This window comes from Equus quagga, unplaced genomic scaffold (genome assembly GCF_021613505.1).
Source record: "Equus quagga isolate Etosha38 unplaced genomic scaffold, UCLA_HA_Equagga_1.0 HiC_scaffold_744_RagTag, whole genome shotgun sequence".
Classification (NCBI taxonomy): Eukaryota; Metazoa; Chordata; class Mammalia; order Perissodactyla; family Equidae; genus Equus; species Equus quagga.
This window is the reverse complement of record NW_025794535.1, coordinates 7768-22351: the sequence shown is the minus strand read 5'-3', so window position 1 is coordinate 22351 and position 14584 is coordinate 7768. Positions and strand designations below refer to the sequence as shown.

Here is a 14584-nt window from a genome sequence, read left to right as displayed (position 1 = left end):
CCTGTTAAGAAAGGAGTAGGAGTTTTTATTTGGGTTTTAGGTAGGGGACGGGGGACCGGGGCCGTGGACTTCTTGGTCAGCATTTGCCCATAAGCCTGAGTCTGGGGCTGCTTCCAGAGGAGGAAACAAAAGATTTCTGAGATGAGTGTCCTTGGCTGTTTATCTCCATGGTAGAAGGTAGACTGTTATGTCAGGAAGCCGAGGAGTTGGTCCTGGGAAGCTTTGGTTTCTTGATATTCTCCAGACCTTAGTTTCTCTGTAAAAGAACTTCAATGTCCTGCAATTAGCCACAACTGCAGTGGGAGCCCAGTGTGAGGTCATCTGGACTTTAACAATTTGTATCTTCTATTTGGCTCTATAGCTCAGGGAGTCAGAGGTTAAAGAAACAATTATTTACACATGAGTGTAACTAAAGAACCAGGGAATTGGGAATGTGTGCCTTTAGTTTCAACCCATATATGCTGGGTTCACTGTAGGGGAAACAATATCAGGGCTGATATTAACTAAAAGCTGGTAACAATATTAAGCCATTACCACACCTCACTGATCCTCTTTATCTTCTTTTCATTCTTTGTTTCATTTTGGATAGGTTCTATTGCTATAATGTCTTCATATTCACTAATCTTTTCTTCTGCAATGTCTAATCTGCTCTTAATCCCATCCAATGTATCAGATTTCATCTCTAGAAGTTGGATTTTGGTCTTGTGATATCTTCCACCTCTCAACTTTACTGAGGTAAGACCCGTCTGAGTATTCTATCACATACCTCATGAATTATGATGTTTTCCTTTCCGGCTGTTGGGAACTGGAACTATTTCCAGCCCTGTGTGAGCACTGAGGGCTACTCCATCTAATCCTTTCAAGTTCTTTCCCAGGCCTGAGGTAGTTTTCTCCCACAAATAACTGGTCCCTATTCTGCTGAATGCTTGAGGGGAATCCCCTGTACCTGGAGACTTCTGTCTCTGTGCAGCTTTCTCCTTTGCAGTTTTTTGGCCTGTGAACTCTAGCCAGCTTGGTCTCTCCAGACTCTCAGCAACATCTTCTCAACTCAGAGATTCCACTGGGGTTTGCCTGAATCGCCCATCCCAGCACCACAGCCTGAAGACCCTCTCACTGCAGTGAGCTGGGGCAATCACAGGCTCATCTCTTTTCTTTCCCATCCCTCAGGGATGACTGTGCTTTGTTGCCTGATGGCCACTGTTTTGAAAAACGTTATTTAATATATTTTGTTCATTTTTGTTTTTATTTCAGGTGAGACGATAAATCCAATCTTTGCTACTCTATCTTGGCCAGAAATCTTGTATGTTATTAATAATATTTTAGTTCTTAATTTGAGTGGTGGGTTCATTAGTATTCATTTGCTTATTGTGTGTCATAGCCAAATACACATATATATTACACATTCTGTCATTTGTATAAAATATTGCATAACATTTTTTAAGTTCTGAAAAGAAATAAAGATTTTTTTCTCCCCCTGGGGTGGAACAAGGGCAAAAAAAAAGGAAGAGTTTGTGGCCAACCTCCTACTTCCCTACCTTCCTGAACCCTCTATCTGTTCTAGTCACCAACCCCCATCTTGACCAACTTCCTCCTGCTCTTGTCATGATGACTGTGAAGGTGTTTTCTTGACACATCAAGGTGGTCGAGGGAAGATGGTGCTAACTTGGGAAACATGGACGATCAGGAGCTTTCACATGCTATGATCCAACAAACCATTGTGGCCTCCCCTGTTTATAGTACTAGATGAAGGCCTTTCAGGATAGTGCTGACTTACACATCAGACTGCCAAATATTGGGGGAGGAGTTCATGTGAAGAGTTTCTCTGTTTCAGATGATACCTATTTTTAGAATATAAGCGACTCAAATGTTTTAACACTTCCCCCTCCCCCTCTGGCCTTTTCAATTTGGCCAGAACCCCTTGCTGCTGTTGATACCGACCCTGATATCAGTTTCCCCACATTAAACCCAGCATATATGGGGTTAAAACCAAAACACTCATTCCCTGCTTACTCTCTGGCTTCCTGGCTCCAGAATCCACTATCCTCCATGGAGACAGGCACCATCAAGGACAAGCACCTGGATCATCTCCACCCCACAAAGAGATACAGGCTGGTGGGAAAGCTGCTGACCAGCAAGGGCATATGCTCCCCCTCCCCTATCTAAAACCCCTATCGAAAACCCCTATCTAAAACTCCTTTTAGCTTTTTGGGGAGTTTGGGATTTCAGCGTTAGCTGCCCTCTCTCCTTACTCAGCGCTGTGCAAAAATAAAATTCCTGCTTTCTTTCACCACTACCGGTGTCAGAGATTGGCTTGCTGTTCCATAACACTGTGATGCAGGAACAAAATCAAAATGCAGTGATTTGCTATCTTGAGGATGATGGAAAATGTATGCAAAAGCAGACAGACTGAGATTTATAATGGTTTGATTAGTAAAAAGCTTAGGAAGGAACCTCAAGGGCACACAGGACAATTAGACAAAGGGCTTAACGAGTATATTCACAATGACAAAAAAAAAGTGGGATTAAGGGAAGAGGAAATGGACAAAGTCATTCCACATTGAAACAATCTATAAAAGACAAATTATAACACCACCGGAAATTAACTGTAAAGACTAGATGATATAAATATAAAGTCACAGATGAGGATTAAATTTTTTTTAAGTTGATGAAATCACCTTGAGGGATGCAGGAACCAGAGAAAGATTTGATAGATGAAGCAGTAAGAATAAGAATAAAAAATCAATTGAATTTCTAATGAAACTAGAAATTGAATCAATGTGGAACTTTTTACAGTGAATGATAGTTGAAGAAAAACATCAGGTAAAGTTTATCTGAATCTCCTGAAAAACACTTCCAGCTTTAGCAAATATATAAGGTAATATATTTCATCTGTTCAAGAGATGTTACAACAGCGTACAAAACATGTTAAGTTAAATCGTGTTGTAGACAATTATACACAATTATTTACCTAAAATTTACTTGATATATTTCAATACTTCCTAAAATATATGGTTGTTAAGGGAAAATAAGATCACCAACTGCTTTTTACTCGTAAAAAGTGCAAAAATAAAATTAATTTTGGGTCATTTCTTTGTGAGATTTAAATTATCCTACCTTTTAAAAAGTATATCAAGTAATTGTTCACAAATCATTTTTTATTGTAGACAAGAGAACAATTTTAATTAAAATAGGCAAATAATACTTTGCATCTACCTTTGAGAAAAGTGTATTTGTGAAGTGACTTTAAAAGCATGAAGCCAATGAGTAAGATGGTATTATAAAATATCACCAGTGTATGGAAATATAAATGCCACGTATAGATGTAAATTCTCCTAACGGTTCTTGTGAGCATCATGATTTTCATTAGCCACTAAATACTGGAGACTACCCTGCCTTAGTTACAATGTTTGCTCCATTATCTCCTAGTTCTTTTTACTGGATTCAGACCTACATCAGGGGATGTTTCCTTAACATTTGGAAACTACAGATGCTTATTAGAAAAAAAGTTTTTCATCCTTCTACATCATGGATCTCTTTCATTCCTCTTCCACAACACTACTCATTCCCCCATGTTTTCCTGGTCAATGAAACACATTCACTCATTTTTCAAAGAAGCAGCTATTTTATTACAAATTAGAAATTGTAAGGGATGTGGTGGGTACTGTTATGCTCTATTGCTGAGAGTGTAGAGGAGATCAAACTGCCTGGTTTCGAATCCTGTTTCTACTTTTTACAACCTTGCACAAGATACCAAATTCCTCTTTGACTAGTTCCGTCATTTGTAAAATGGAAATAACAATAGTGTCTACCCATAGTTTATTGTGAGAAAATACATATCAAGCATACTTGCCTGGTACATAATAAACGCTGTACGAATATATGCAATGATGATGATAGTGATAACAGACAATCTGACAGCATCTATCCAAAGAAGAAATGTCCATTTCCTGTGACTGAGTAATGCTGGTTCTAGGAATGTGTTCTACAGAAATAATAAGTCAAGTATTTAAAGATGGGTACAAGACTATTCATTCCTGCTCACAACAGTGAAACCTTAGAAATAGCCTGCATGTCTCTAAAGAAATGTTGGTGAAATAAATTATGGTACATCCATACAATGAAAATTTTGAAGACAAAACAGTGTAATAGTTATGAATATAGGCTTTGACTGTAAACTTCAATGAGCTAAGGCTTCTCCCATCTCTCTCAGAATATCCTGAGTTCTTCCTAGACCTTTCTTCCTTGCTTTTCAATTGTATCAATCAGTTATTGCTCTATAGTAGTTTCAAAATGTTAGTGGCATACAATAGTAAGCATTTATTTCTCACTTGAAGTTTGCAGGGCAGCTGGAGCAGCTCTGCTTCGGGCTGCAATGGCCAGGACAGCTCTGCCTCACAATATAGCTGGCTAGCTAAAGCATGTTCTTGTCATGACAATAACAGAAGCACAAGAGGGTGAGAGATAATATGTAAAGATTGCTAAAGTCTAGGTTCAGAATTAGCACAATGGTGTTTCCACCCACATTTCATTGGCCAATGAAAGTCACATGGATGAGTCAAAGCCAAGGGTCAAGGAAGTACCCTCAGCCTCTCATGAGGCTGTGGAAATAGTGTAGTTTCAGGGAGGGATGAGAAATTGGGGCCAGTAATTCAGTCTACAACATTATATGTCGCCATTTTTAATTCTCAATCAGTGTGAGATTGCTACCTAAGTCCTTTTGCACTCATTGGACTCATCCTAGTTTCTGTTTAGTTTTCTTTCTCTCTTAACAGAATACCTAAAAATCTCTCTATATCTTTACAACTCTGCCTCAGGTTCCAGCTCACTTTAGTGGCGGAGAGCTTCCCACCTGTACTCTGAAACTCCCTTCTTCGGGATATTTCTGCTCATATATATATACATATGCTATTTTTCATCTCTACAGCATTTACATTAATCATTTGATTTCCCTGGATTTAGCCAAAATAAACATCCCAAATTCATAATGTCTTTCAGAGACATGGCTCTTTTTTTAAACTGAAATGAGAAATGGATCCTGCATGTGTTCCCAGAGGAAGAGAGGCTGGTTTGTATTAGGGGAATTCTTGCAGATTAGTAACCCTTCAGATGCCTCTTACAGGCTGCTATAGAATAATCTGGACTCAAATGATCAAGTTTTGGAGGCAGTAGCCAGGTTTTGAACCAATTTTTAAAATGGAGATTTGCCATATTCTAGCCCCAAGAAACAGAATTGGTAGAGGGAGGATATAGTCAGGATAGAATGCCAGTAAAACTTTAACCCCTTCCTTGGTTTCTTAGAGTTCCATAAACCCAAAACCCGGAGTTTCGAACTGGGAGAGATGGGCCGAGAAGTATGAGAATGGGGAGAGCTTGCTCCGAGAATTAAGGATATATTTCCCAGAAAAGGAACATAATGAAAGCAGTCAGAGGTGACAATTTCCTTCCTCTTTTCTAATCTTGGCTCCAGGGCCCTCGGCAGAACCTCTTCCATGTCTTGCATGTTACAGATTTCACTGCTCCCATCAGCTCAGAGATAACATGTGGCTCTTGACAGCTCTGCTCCTTTGGGGTAAGTTGGGCTTTGAGGGGGTAGCTAGAAGGGTACAGGCTCTGGTTCTGGGAACTCAGGATTTTTTGTCTTCCTTTAGTATACTAGGCTAGAACTCATGAGTATGGAGACAACTGCATCTGTGCTTCATGGTTTATAGGTGCTTATTATATCAAAAGGATGGGAAGGGAGACTCTGAGTAACATTAAGCCTACAGCACCATGTCAAAATAAAACCTTGTCAACAACCAGCCATGGGTTCTTCAGTACCGCTGTACCTGATTTGGGGAAAGTGGGTAGAGAGAAACTCAGGAGACCAAAGCCGGCCTGCAGAAGACAGAGTCTACATTAATCCTGTCTCCCCAGTTCTCCCTTCCTTGTCATCTCCCCCTGACCAACTGATGTCTATTCTCTGGTCTCTTACAGTTCCAGTTGGTGGGCAAGTGGGTGAGTAATGTCTAACTCAACTTCTCTTCCTTTGCCACGTTCCTGCTTCCAAAGGCTGGGTCCCCTTATCGTGAAGAAGAAAGCATAGGGAGAGAATAGAAAGGAGAAAGATTTACAAATTTTGTCAGATCTCCTATATTGAGTATAATTTTGATAAAATCCTGGTTTTTAAGGTTTCTCTCTAAGATTTTTCTGAATCAGTCCCAACCTCTGAACTAAATGCCTAAATCTATATAAAATAGCAGGAAAGGGCCAGAATTGCAAAAATGCAGAGGTAGCTCTGCTGGGTTTGCCAGCATCCCTCCAGAAAGTCCCCTTTAGAAGAAAGCTCAGTACATTTTTGTTCCTCAGAGAGAATCCAGCAGGTAAGCGAAGGATTCAAAGTGAGGAATTTGAACCTCGATTTCCACTGCAGATGCTAAGTAAGGCCTGATATTAACCCTAAGAGACAGTATAGCACAGAGGATAAGAAAATCGGCTCCAAGCAGCTTGCCCTAGTTTGAAACCCTGCTTCCTTGCTGACCAGCAATGAACCTAAATTAGTCATTTGTTTCTCGGGAACCCAAAATCTCCAACGCACAGATGCAGATTTAATGATATGAACAGAGCTGTCTGTAATAGGGTCTGGACACTCTTAACGGCTGGCTTTTGTAGGTTTCCACTCACCGATTTTTCAATTTAATCTAAATATACATTTTTGCCCTTGTGCTATCCACAAAACTTTACCAATTGCTCAGACTTCCCTTTTATTCCACTTGTTCTTTTTGTTTTACTTCCAAAGCAGACCCCACAAAGGCAGTGATCACCTTGCAGCCTCCCTGGGTTAGTGTATTCCAGGAGGAAAATGTAACCTTATGGTGTGAGGGACCCCGTCTGCCTGAGGACAGCTCTACACGGTGGTTTCTCAACGGCACAACCATTCAGACCTTGACCCCCAGATACAGAATCACTGCTGCCACTGTCAGTGACAGTGGTGAATACGGGTGCCAGACAGGTCTCTCAGTGCCAAGTGACCCTATACAGCTGGAAATCCATAGAGGTAAGTATGGCATGGAGCAGGAGGGCTGGAAATCACGAGGCCTTCCTTTGTGTTTTCTCCTTCCTGGATGCCAGAGGTGTGTGTGTTGATTTACCTGAGTATGAGTCTCAGCTCTATGTGCCTACCAGGTGAAATTAAGTCAAGATGCTCAAAACATCACGTTAGGGTGTTTGAACTGTGCCCCAACAGCACCTCAACTGGGGCAGCTGTATGTAGGGTATCTAGAGTAAAACTCAGACCCTAACATTTTGTTATTCAAAATTATGTAGTTTTGTTGAAAAAATGTATGCTTGCACATAGTAAATAATAATTCAGACAAATGTACAATGATGAACAATGAAATCTTCCTCCCACTCAAAACTCTAGTCCCACAGTCACCTTCCACAGGAAAAAAACTGTTTATATATAAACTTTTTTAAAAAGTGGCTGTAGAATACTCTATATACTGTCTCACATCTTAGTTTTACGACTTGTAATATCTTGGAGATCTGTTTATATCAACAGAGATCTACCTCATACTTTCAAATGGATGTGCTATCATTGATGTAACCATTCTCCCCCTTAGTAAACTTCTAGTGTGCTTCCGTTCTTTCGCTTTTAGGAACAATGCTGCAATAACATCTTTATACATATAGTATGAGGTACGTTTCGTGGTATATCTGTAAGATAATATTCTGGGCATAGAATTACTATGAGACTTTAGGTCTTAAGCCATGATAAACAGAAGCAGGAAAAAAACCCCACCATCTACTTAAATCTGTAAGTAGTTTCGATTTGTCAAGAGATGGAAACTGCAACACTTTTTAGGGGAAAATGTTTCAATACCCAGGACAAACCATTCAAATGGATTATTTAGTTATTCAAAAGCAATAAGCTAAAACTTCTTTGTAATTGATAATGCAAAAGTTAATCCATGCTGGAGGCAGGATTAGATTTATGCAGACTGGGAGATTAATGCTTTTGAAGGAAATGGTTTTTCCTAAGGAAATGTTGAGAATGTCAGAGAAAATGCTAGGTGTTGTTCATGTGTCTCTTAGGACTCCAGGAATCAGTTCCTAGGCTGGAGAGGTCAGGGGAGCTGACAGAACTGTTACAATAAGAGACTTTGTGTAGTTGGAGCAAAAGCAGAAGTGTTTCATGGTTCAAGTGAAAAAAACGAACTAGGACCGGAAAGAGGCCATTTTCTTTGCCTCTGCCTAGACTCTCGAACTCCCAGCATTGGTGACTTATTGAGAATAATATCTTTTACATTATTTTTTACATTGTTACATATTATATTATTACATTATATATCTTTTTGTTATATTTTAATGTGAATTTTTATTAAGGTATAACATACAACAAACCTTAAATGTACACCTCAGTGAATTTTCACAAAGTAAACAGCCGCCAGATCAAGAAATAGAACACTTCCACAATCACAGAAACTCCTTCTTGCCCATTTCTAGTCACAGTCCCCCAAGACAGACATCTAACACTATAGCATTTTACCCATGTTTTAACTTCATGTAAACGGACGCAGTATGGTACACTTTGTACTCTTTTCTGTTTGGCTTTTCTCATGCTGATTGTGAGATTCTTACATATTGTGAAGTTGCAGTTCATTTGCTCTCATTACTGTATAATTTTCCATATTTATCTGTTCTATTGATGGACTCTTGGGCTGTTTCCAGTTTGGGCATCTTAGAAATAGTACTGCTGTGGATATTTTTTGTACTTCTCATTTAGTGCACTTACGGACACAATTCTGTTGGAATATGGCTAGGAGTGGCATTGCAGGATCACAAAATATGCATATGTTCAGGTTTAGTTTTCCAAAGTGCTTACACCAAATTACATTCCCACCAGCAGAGTGTGAGAGTTCTGATTTCTCCTCATCCTCATCAATACTAGGTATTTCCAGTTTTTTTCATTTTAGTCATTCCGGTGCATGTGCAATAGTATCACATTATGGTTTTAATATGCACTTCCGTGACAACTAGTGATATTGAGCATTTTTCACGTGTTTATTACCTTTTGGATATTCTCTTTTGTAAAATGCCTGTCTGGGTTTTTTGCTAATTTTTTTTATTGTTGTCTGCCTTTTCTTTGTTGACTTGTAGGAGTTCTTTATACATTCTGGATATGAGTCTTTTGGGAAGTGTTGCAAATATCTTCCACTTTGTGGCTCGCCTTTTTGCTATCTCTGCGTTTTTTTATTTTTTCAGTGGACAAAAGTTCTTAATTTTACTACAGTACACTACATCAAGTTTTTCGGTAGTGCTGTCTATACCCTATTTTAAAAATGTTTTGCCAAGGTTAGTCAGTAGTGGAGGATTTAATTCAGTTACACTAATTCTCAGTCACTTTAATTAAATCTGTGTATGCTGAGACCAAGAAAATAGAGCTGATTTGTGGACCGAAGTCCTAATCTGGAGTAGAATGAGTGTCCCCATTCTACTCCAAGGTGATGAAGATGGGGAGAATGGTTTTTGAGTAGGAAATTAGTGATGTCGGCTACAAGCTGCATCCCACAAGTTTTAATATGTAATATTCCCATTATCTCTTAAAGCTAGATATTTTTAATTTCCATTATAATTTTTTTTTACTCATTAATTATTTAGAAGTGTTTTTGGAGGGTGGCTTTTTATTATTGATTTCTAATTTTATGGCATTTTGGTCAGAATTTGTATTAAATATGATATGAGTTCCTTGGTATTTGTTGAAAATTGCTTTGTGGCCTAGTATGTGCTTAGTTCTTATAAATGTTACATGGTGTTTGGAAAGTATATGAATTTTCTCTTTCTAAGGTACAGCATTCTATATAAATCCACAAATCAAGTCTGTCAATTGTGTCATTCAATTATGTTGTATCATTACTAGTATTTTGGACAGTTTCTGTTGGAGGTATGTTAAAATGTGTGGATGTATAAAGCAAAGGTGTCTGTGTGTTTGGGCAGTCCAGTCTTTGAGCACCTCTTGGTTGGGAACAGGAATAAGGGAGGAAAAAGTGTTCATTATATTTAGAAGCTCAATGGCAGCATCCAAGACTATAAAGATCATACAGCACTGGAATGCCTGCCTTCCATTCTTAGATAAGCTCTGGAGGGGGAAAAAGCACTGCTGTCTCTTCTACTCTTTTGTCCTTTAAGAACTTCATCCTTCTTTAGCCAAACCAAGTGCTCCAGAGAAAGAAAAAGTGAAGGAGGCATTTTTGGTTACGTGTAGAGGTGTACATCAAAAGGGAGGGCCCATTTGACTTGGAGCTTGTTTTTACCAGCTGTATCACTGATGTGCACATATGTGAGTGTTTCTATCAACTTAGTAGCATATATTCATCTGGATATGGTTGCCACTCTGTGTGTTTGTCTTAGTATGTGTGATCCCATTAACAAATTTGTCAGGAGTTAGAATGTATTAGTTTCCTATTGCTGTGTAACAAATTGCCACAAATTTAGCAGCTTAAAACAACAGATGTTTATTATCTTTCCATGAGTTAAGAGCCCCAGCACAGGTTTGTTGGGTGCTCTGTCAAGGTCTTACAAAGCAGCAATCAACGTATTGACTGGGCTGTGTACCTTCCTGCAGCCCTTCCAAGCTCATGTAGTCAGTGGCAGAATTTTGCTCCTCATGGTTGTAGGACTGAGGTCCCCTCCTTCTTGCAGGCTGTTAGCTGGGAGCCAATCTCAGCTCCTAGATGCCCCTTGCCAAATGGCCATCACAGGCCCTCTCACAACATGGCAGCTTGCTTCCTTAAGGCCAGCAGGAGACTCTCAGTCTGGTCTGCTAAGACAGAATCTTGTATAATGTAACATAATCATGAGAGTGACATCCCATCACCTTTGTCATATTTTGTTGGCTAGACGCTAGTCATAAGTTCCACCTACACTCAAGGGGATTATACAAGAGTGTGACTCGTTGGGGTCATCTTAGAATTCTGTCTACCACATGGAGTAAACTGTTTTTCTCCCAAGCAACTTCTGCTATCTGGAAAGGGAAGACAAGAAAAGGCTGTGTACACAGTTGCTGGTAAAGATTACTTTTCTTCCCAGCAAAGCTAAAGATATTTGAGGAATGGGAGACAGGCCTCCTATTCAGCAGAGCTCTGAGGTTGGGATGTTGCAAGGAGAAAAAGATAGGAAAGGCGCTGGGCCCAGCTTTGGCCTCCTTGTACCTCTACCACTGTCTACGTGTATTTGGGCCCATGTTTTTCAGATTGGCTACTACTCCAGATCTCTAACAGAGTTTTCATCGAAGGGGATCCTCTGGCCTTGAGGTGTCATGGATGGAAGAATAAGCTGGTGTACAATATAGTTTTCTACCAAAATGGCAAAGCCTTTAAGTTTTCTCCGCAGGATTCTGAATTCACCATTCTGAAAACCAACCTGAGTCACAATGGCATCTATCACTGCTCAGGCATGGGATGGCATCGCTACACATCAGCAGGAGTATCTATCACTATAAAAGGTATGGTATCTGAATAGTCATAGAGCTGTTGTTGTGAGGACCAGACGAACCATCATAAATCATTGCTTCAATTTGCAAGTAAAGAAACGGAGGCCTTACTGAAGGCCACACAATGACCGCCGGCTGGGCCAGGACCAGAACCGAGGTCTTCTGGGTCCCAGTCCATTGCCCTTTCCAGTATACCATCAATAATCACAGGAGCTAATGTCAAGGCCAGGACATAGTGAGCATCCATTTCATCAATTTCATTTTAGTTGCATGGAATAGAGACTCCCTCAAGGTCGGTAGGAGAGATATTAGAAAATAACCCAATGGAATCTCATAAAAGCTCCATAGAAACAGAAGCCAGGAAGACATTACGACTTGGTTATATGTACTTTCCATCTATCTCTCAGGGAAAACGTGGCCTCTCTGGTTCCACCTCTCTCTGAGCATCTGCTAATTAAGCAGCTTCCTTTGTTCCAGTTTGCACGTGGCCCTTGTTGTGACTCTTTCGTGGCCTTTCATCTTAGTACTCACAACTACTAGCAACTTTTTTCTGACTGAAAAACAGTTCATTTCCATGGGAAATAAATTATTGTCCCAGATTGTTTTTTGAGGCGGGAACACAGTCATGAGTCACTGACCTGGCTAGTGTGTGGGCCAGTGTCCACTCTTAGACAACTATTACTAAAAGGGCATGGTAATACAATAAATAACATGGCTATTCAGGGAAGTATGGACTGTGTACAGGTACTCTCCCCAGTAGGATGTGAGCAAGCTGGCAACTATCTCTATGAGGAAACCCCAAAAATGCCTCTCTGCTAGAAGTGGGAAAAAATGTATGTTATGGATGCATTCTCTAAGAGCAGGTTTCCTGAAGGGAGAGGGGATATATCCTCTGCAAAAGAACCTTGACACTGAGGCAGCCAACCCTGTCCGTGTCAACTTTTTCTTTAGAGCTATTTCCAGCCCCAGTGCTGAGAGCCTCCTTGTCATTCCCGCTCCTAGAGGGGAATCTGGTCAACCTGAGTTGTGAAACCAAGTTGCTCCTACAGAGGCCTGGTTTGCAGCTGTACTTCTCCTTTTACGTGGGCAGCAAGACCCTGATGAGCAGGAACACATCCTCTGAATACCAGATACTAACTGCTAAAAGAGAAGATTCTGGGCTATACTGGTGTGAGGCTACCACAGAAGATGGAAATGTCATCAAGCGCAGCTCTGAGTTGGAGCTTCAAGTGCTTGGTGAGTGAGCATGATGGGAATTGACTGGCACAAGAGAGGATGCTCCGTTTTCTCCTATGAGACTGAGGTCTGTTCAAGGGAATTTCGTGGCCCGCCTAGGAAAAAACCATCAACAGGCCTTTCCGCTCTTCATTCAGAACTTCACTATTCTCCTCATAAACTTTATTAAATTTCCTTTCCTTTCTTTTTCTTTCATTTCATTTCCTTTCTTTCCTCCATTTATTTCCTTCTTTTTGTCCTTCCTTCCTTCTTTTCTTTTCTTCTCTTCTTTATTTTCTATTTTTTCCAGTCTCTCTCTCCTCCCTCTCCTCTGTCCTCCTCTCTCTCTCTCCCCCCCCCCTTTCCTCCTTCCTTACCTCCCTCCTTCTCTCCCTCTCTCTCACCAACAATCTAATCAACAATATATTGAGTTCCTCCTATCTACTGTCACAGGTATGGGGATATAAAGACCCTGGGGTGCAGTTCTTACTTCAAGGAGCTCTCATGGTGGTGAGACAGAGATTTTGTGGGTTGCACATAACTACTTGTCCAAGTGTCTATATTTGGCTGAGGTGGAAGTATTATAAGCTCTAGAAAAAAAAACTGTTTAGGAAAAAAGCTTGTCTTTAACCCAAATTTATTTCAAGCATTAAATGGCATGGAAATAGCAGTTGTCTGAGACTAAGGAGTAAGGCCGCTGACAGGGCCCTGACAGTTAGGCTCTTATGAGGAGCCTGCCCCCAGTCCGTACACTATAGCCCAGCTAGACCTACCTCCAGCTCCTTCCTGCCCCCTGAAATTACCAGTGTCTCCACTGGGAGCTGGCATATCAGGTCCCAGCCAACCTCCTCTTCCAAATATAACTCAAACACATCCCTCCGGCTTCTAAAAAGCATTTCTTCTCTTTGTCATTTTCTGTTTCAGGCCTCCAGTCACCAACTTCTGTCTGGTTTCATGTCCTTTTCTATCTGGCAGTGGGAGTAATATTTTTGGTGGACACTATTTTCTGTACGATAATACATAAGGAACTTCAAAGACAGAAAAAGTGGAATTTAGAAATCTCTTTGGGCTCTGGTCATGAGAAGAAGGTAACTTCCTACCTTCAAAAAGAAATACAGTCAGAAGAAGAGCTGAAATGTCAGCAATAAGAAGAACAGCTGCAGGAAAGGACACTCCAGAAGAAGCCCCAGGAGGGAAAGAAGAAGCCCCCGGAGGGAAAGAAGAAGCGGCAGCTTAGTGGGTGCCCAGACATCTAGACAGTCCCTCCCCCTTCCTCTCTGGGTAAGCACTGGGGCACAAACATCCACAAGTTGAAAGACACTAGAACTGTGAGTCCCATATCATCTAACTCTTAAGTAAAGCAAATAAATAAGCTGACTTCAATGAAGACAAACTTGGAAATTTGGTGAGCAAGGGTGATTTGAAGTGAGACTTACTCTAAAGTAATCTTTAAAAACTTCGAAGTCAAGTCTAACCTAATTATCCTATTAGGTAGTTTGAGTAATATATTTTGGGGGACAGGGTTAAAAGATAAGTGTATGCATATGTGTAAGAAATTAAGACAGAGAAAGAGAGAGAGAATGGGAGGGAGTACGAGGAGACAGAGAAAGAGAAAGAGAGGCTATGAGGCAGACAAGAGGGAATAGTGTAGACCAAAAAGAAGGAAATATCACTTACAAATGAATTCTGAGAGACCATGAGAATGAGAGGACTCACACCTTAGCGGTGCTCAGGAGGGTTACCTCACGGCTTTTCTCTTTTTTTTTTTTTTTAAGATTTTTAATTTTTTCCTTTTTCTCCCCAAAGCCCCCCGGTACATAGTTGTGTATTCTTCGTTGTGGGTTCTTTTAGTTGTGGCATGTGGGACACTGCCTCAGCGTGGTCTGATGAGCAGTGCCATGT

At 40.5% G+C, this 14584-nt stretch overlaps 1 protein-coding gene across 4 annotated transcripts; it reads left to right on the top strand.

Annotated features, from left to right (window-relative positions):
- The first annotated feature begins 5512 nt into the window (after positions 1-5512).
- On the top strand, positions 5513-14272 carry LOC124232548 (high affinity immunoglobulin gamma Fc receptor I-like). 4 transcript variants are annotated; one of them, XM_046649507.1, is made up of 6 exons: positions 5513-5569; positions 5974-5994; positions 6776-7033; positions 11228-11479; positions 12470-12703; positions 13607-14272. In XM_046649507.1, the coding sequence occupies exons 1-6, from the start codon at positions 5539-5541 to the stop codon at positions 13828-13830; spliced, it is 1020 nt and encodes a 339-aa protein (XP_046505463.1). In that variant the 5' UTR covers positions 5513-5538; the 3' UTR covers positions 13831-14272. The 4 variants fall into 4 exon arrangements, with proteins under 4 accessions (XP_046505463.1, XP_046505459.1, XP_046505461.1 ...); XM_046649503.1 differs by having other exon boundaries at positions 12419-12703; XM_046649505.1 differs by having other exon boundaries at positions 5533-5569; positions 6779-7033; positions 12419-12703.
- The last annotated feature ends 312 nt before the right edge of the window (positions 14273-14584 follow it).

What these genes read in the sequence shown, in the direction of transcription:
- LOC124232548 (XM_046649503.1), top strand. Translation starts at nt 5,539, where the DNA reads ATGTGGCTCTTGACAGCTCTGCTCCTTTGGG. An exon ending in TCCAGTTGGTGGGCAAGTGG is followed by an intron (nt 5,995 to 6,775) that starts GTGAGTAATGTC and finishes TTACTTCCAAAG; the next exon opens with CAGACCCCACAAAGGCAGTG. An exon ending in AGTATCTATCACTATAAAAG is followed by an intron (nt 11,480 to 12,418) that starts GTATGGTATCTG and finishes CTTTTTCTTTAG; the next exon opens with AGCTATTTCCAGCCCCAGTG.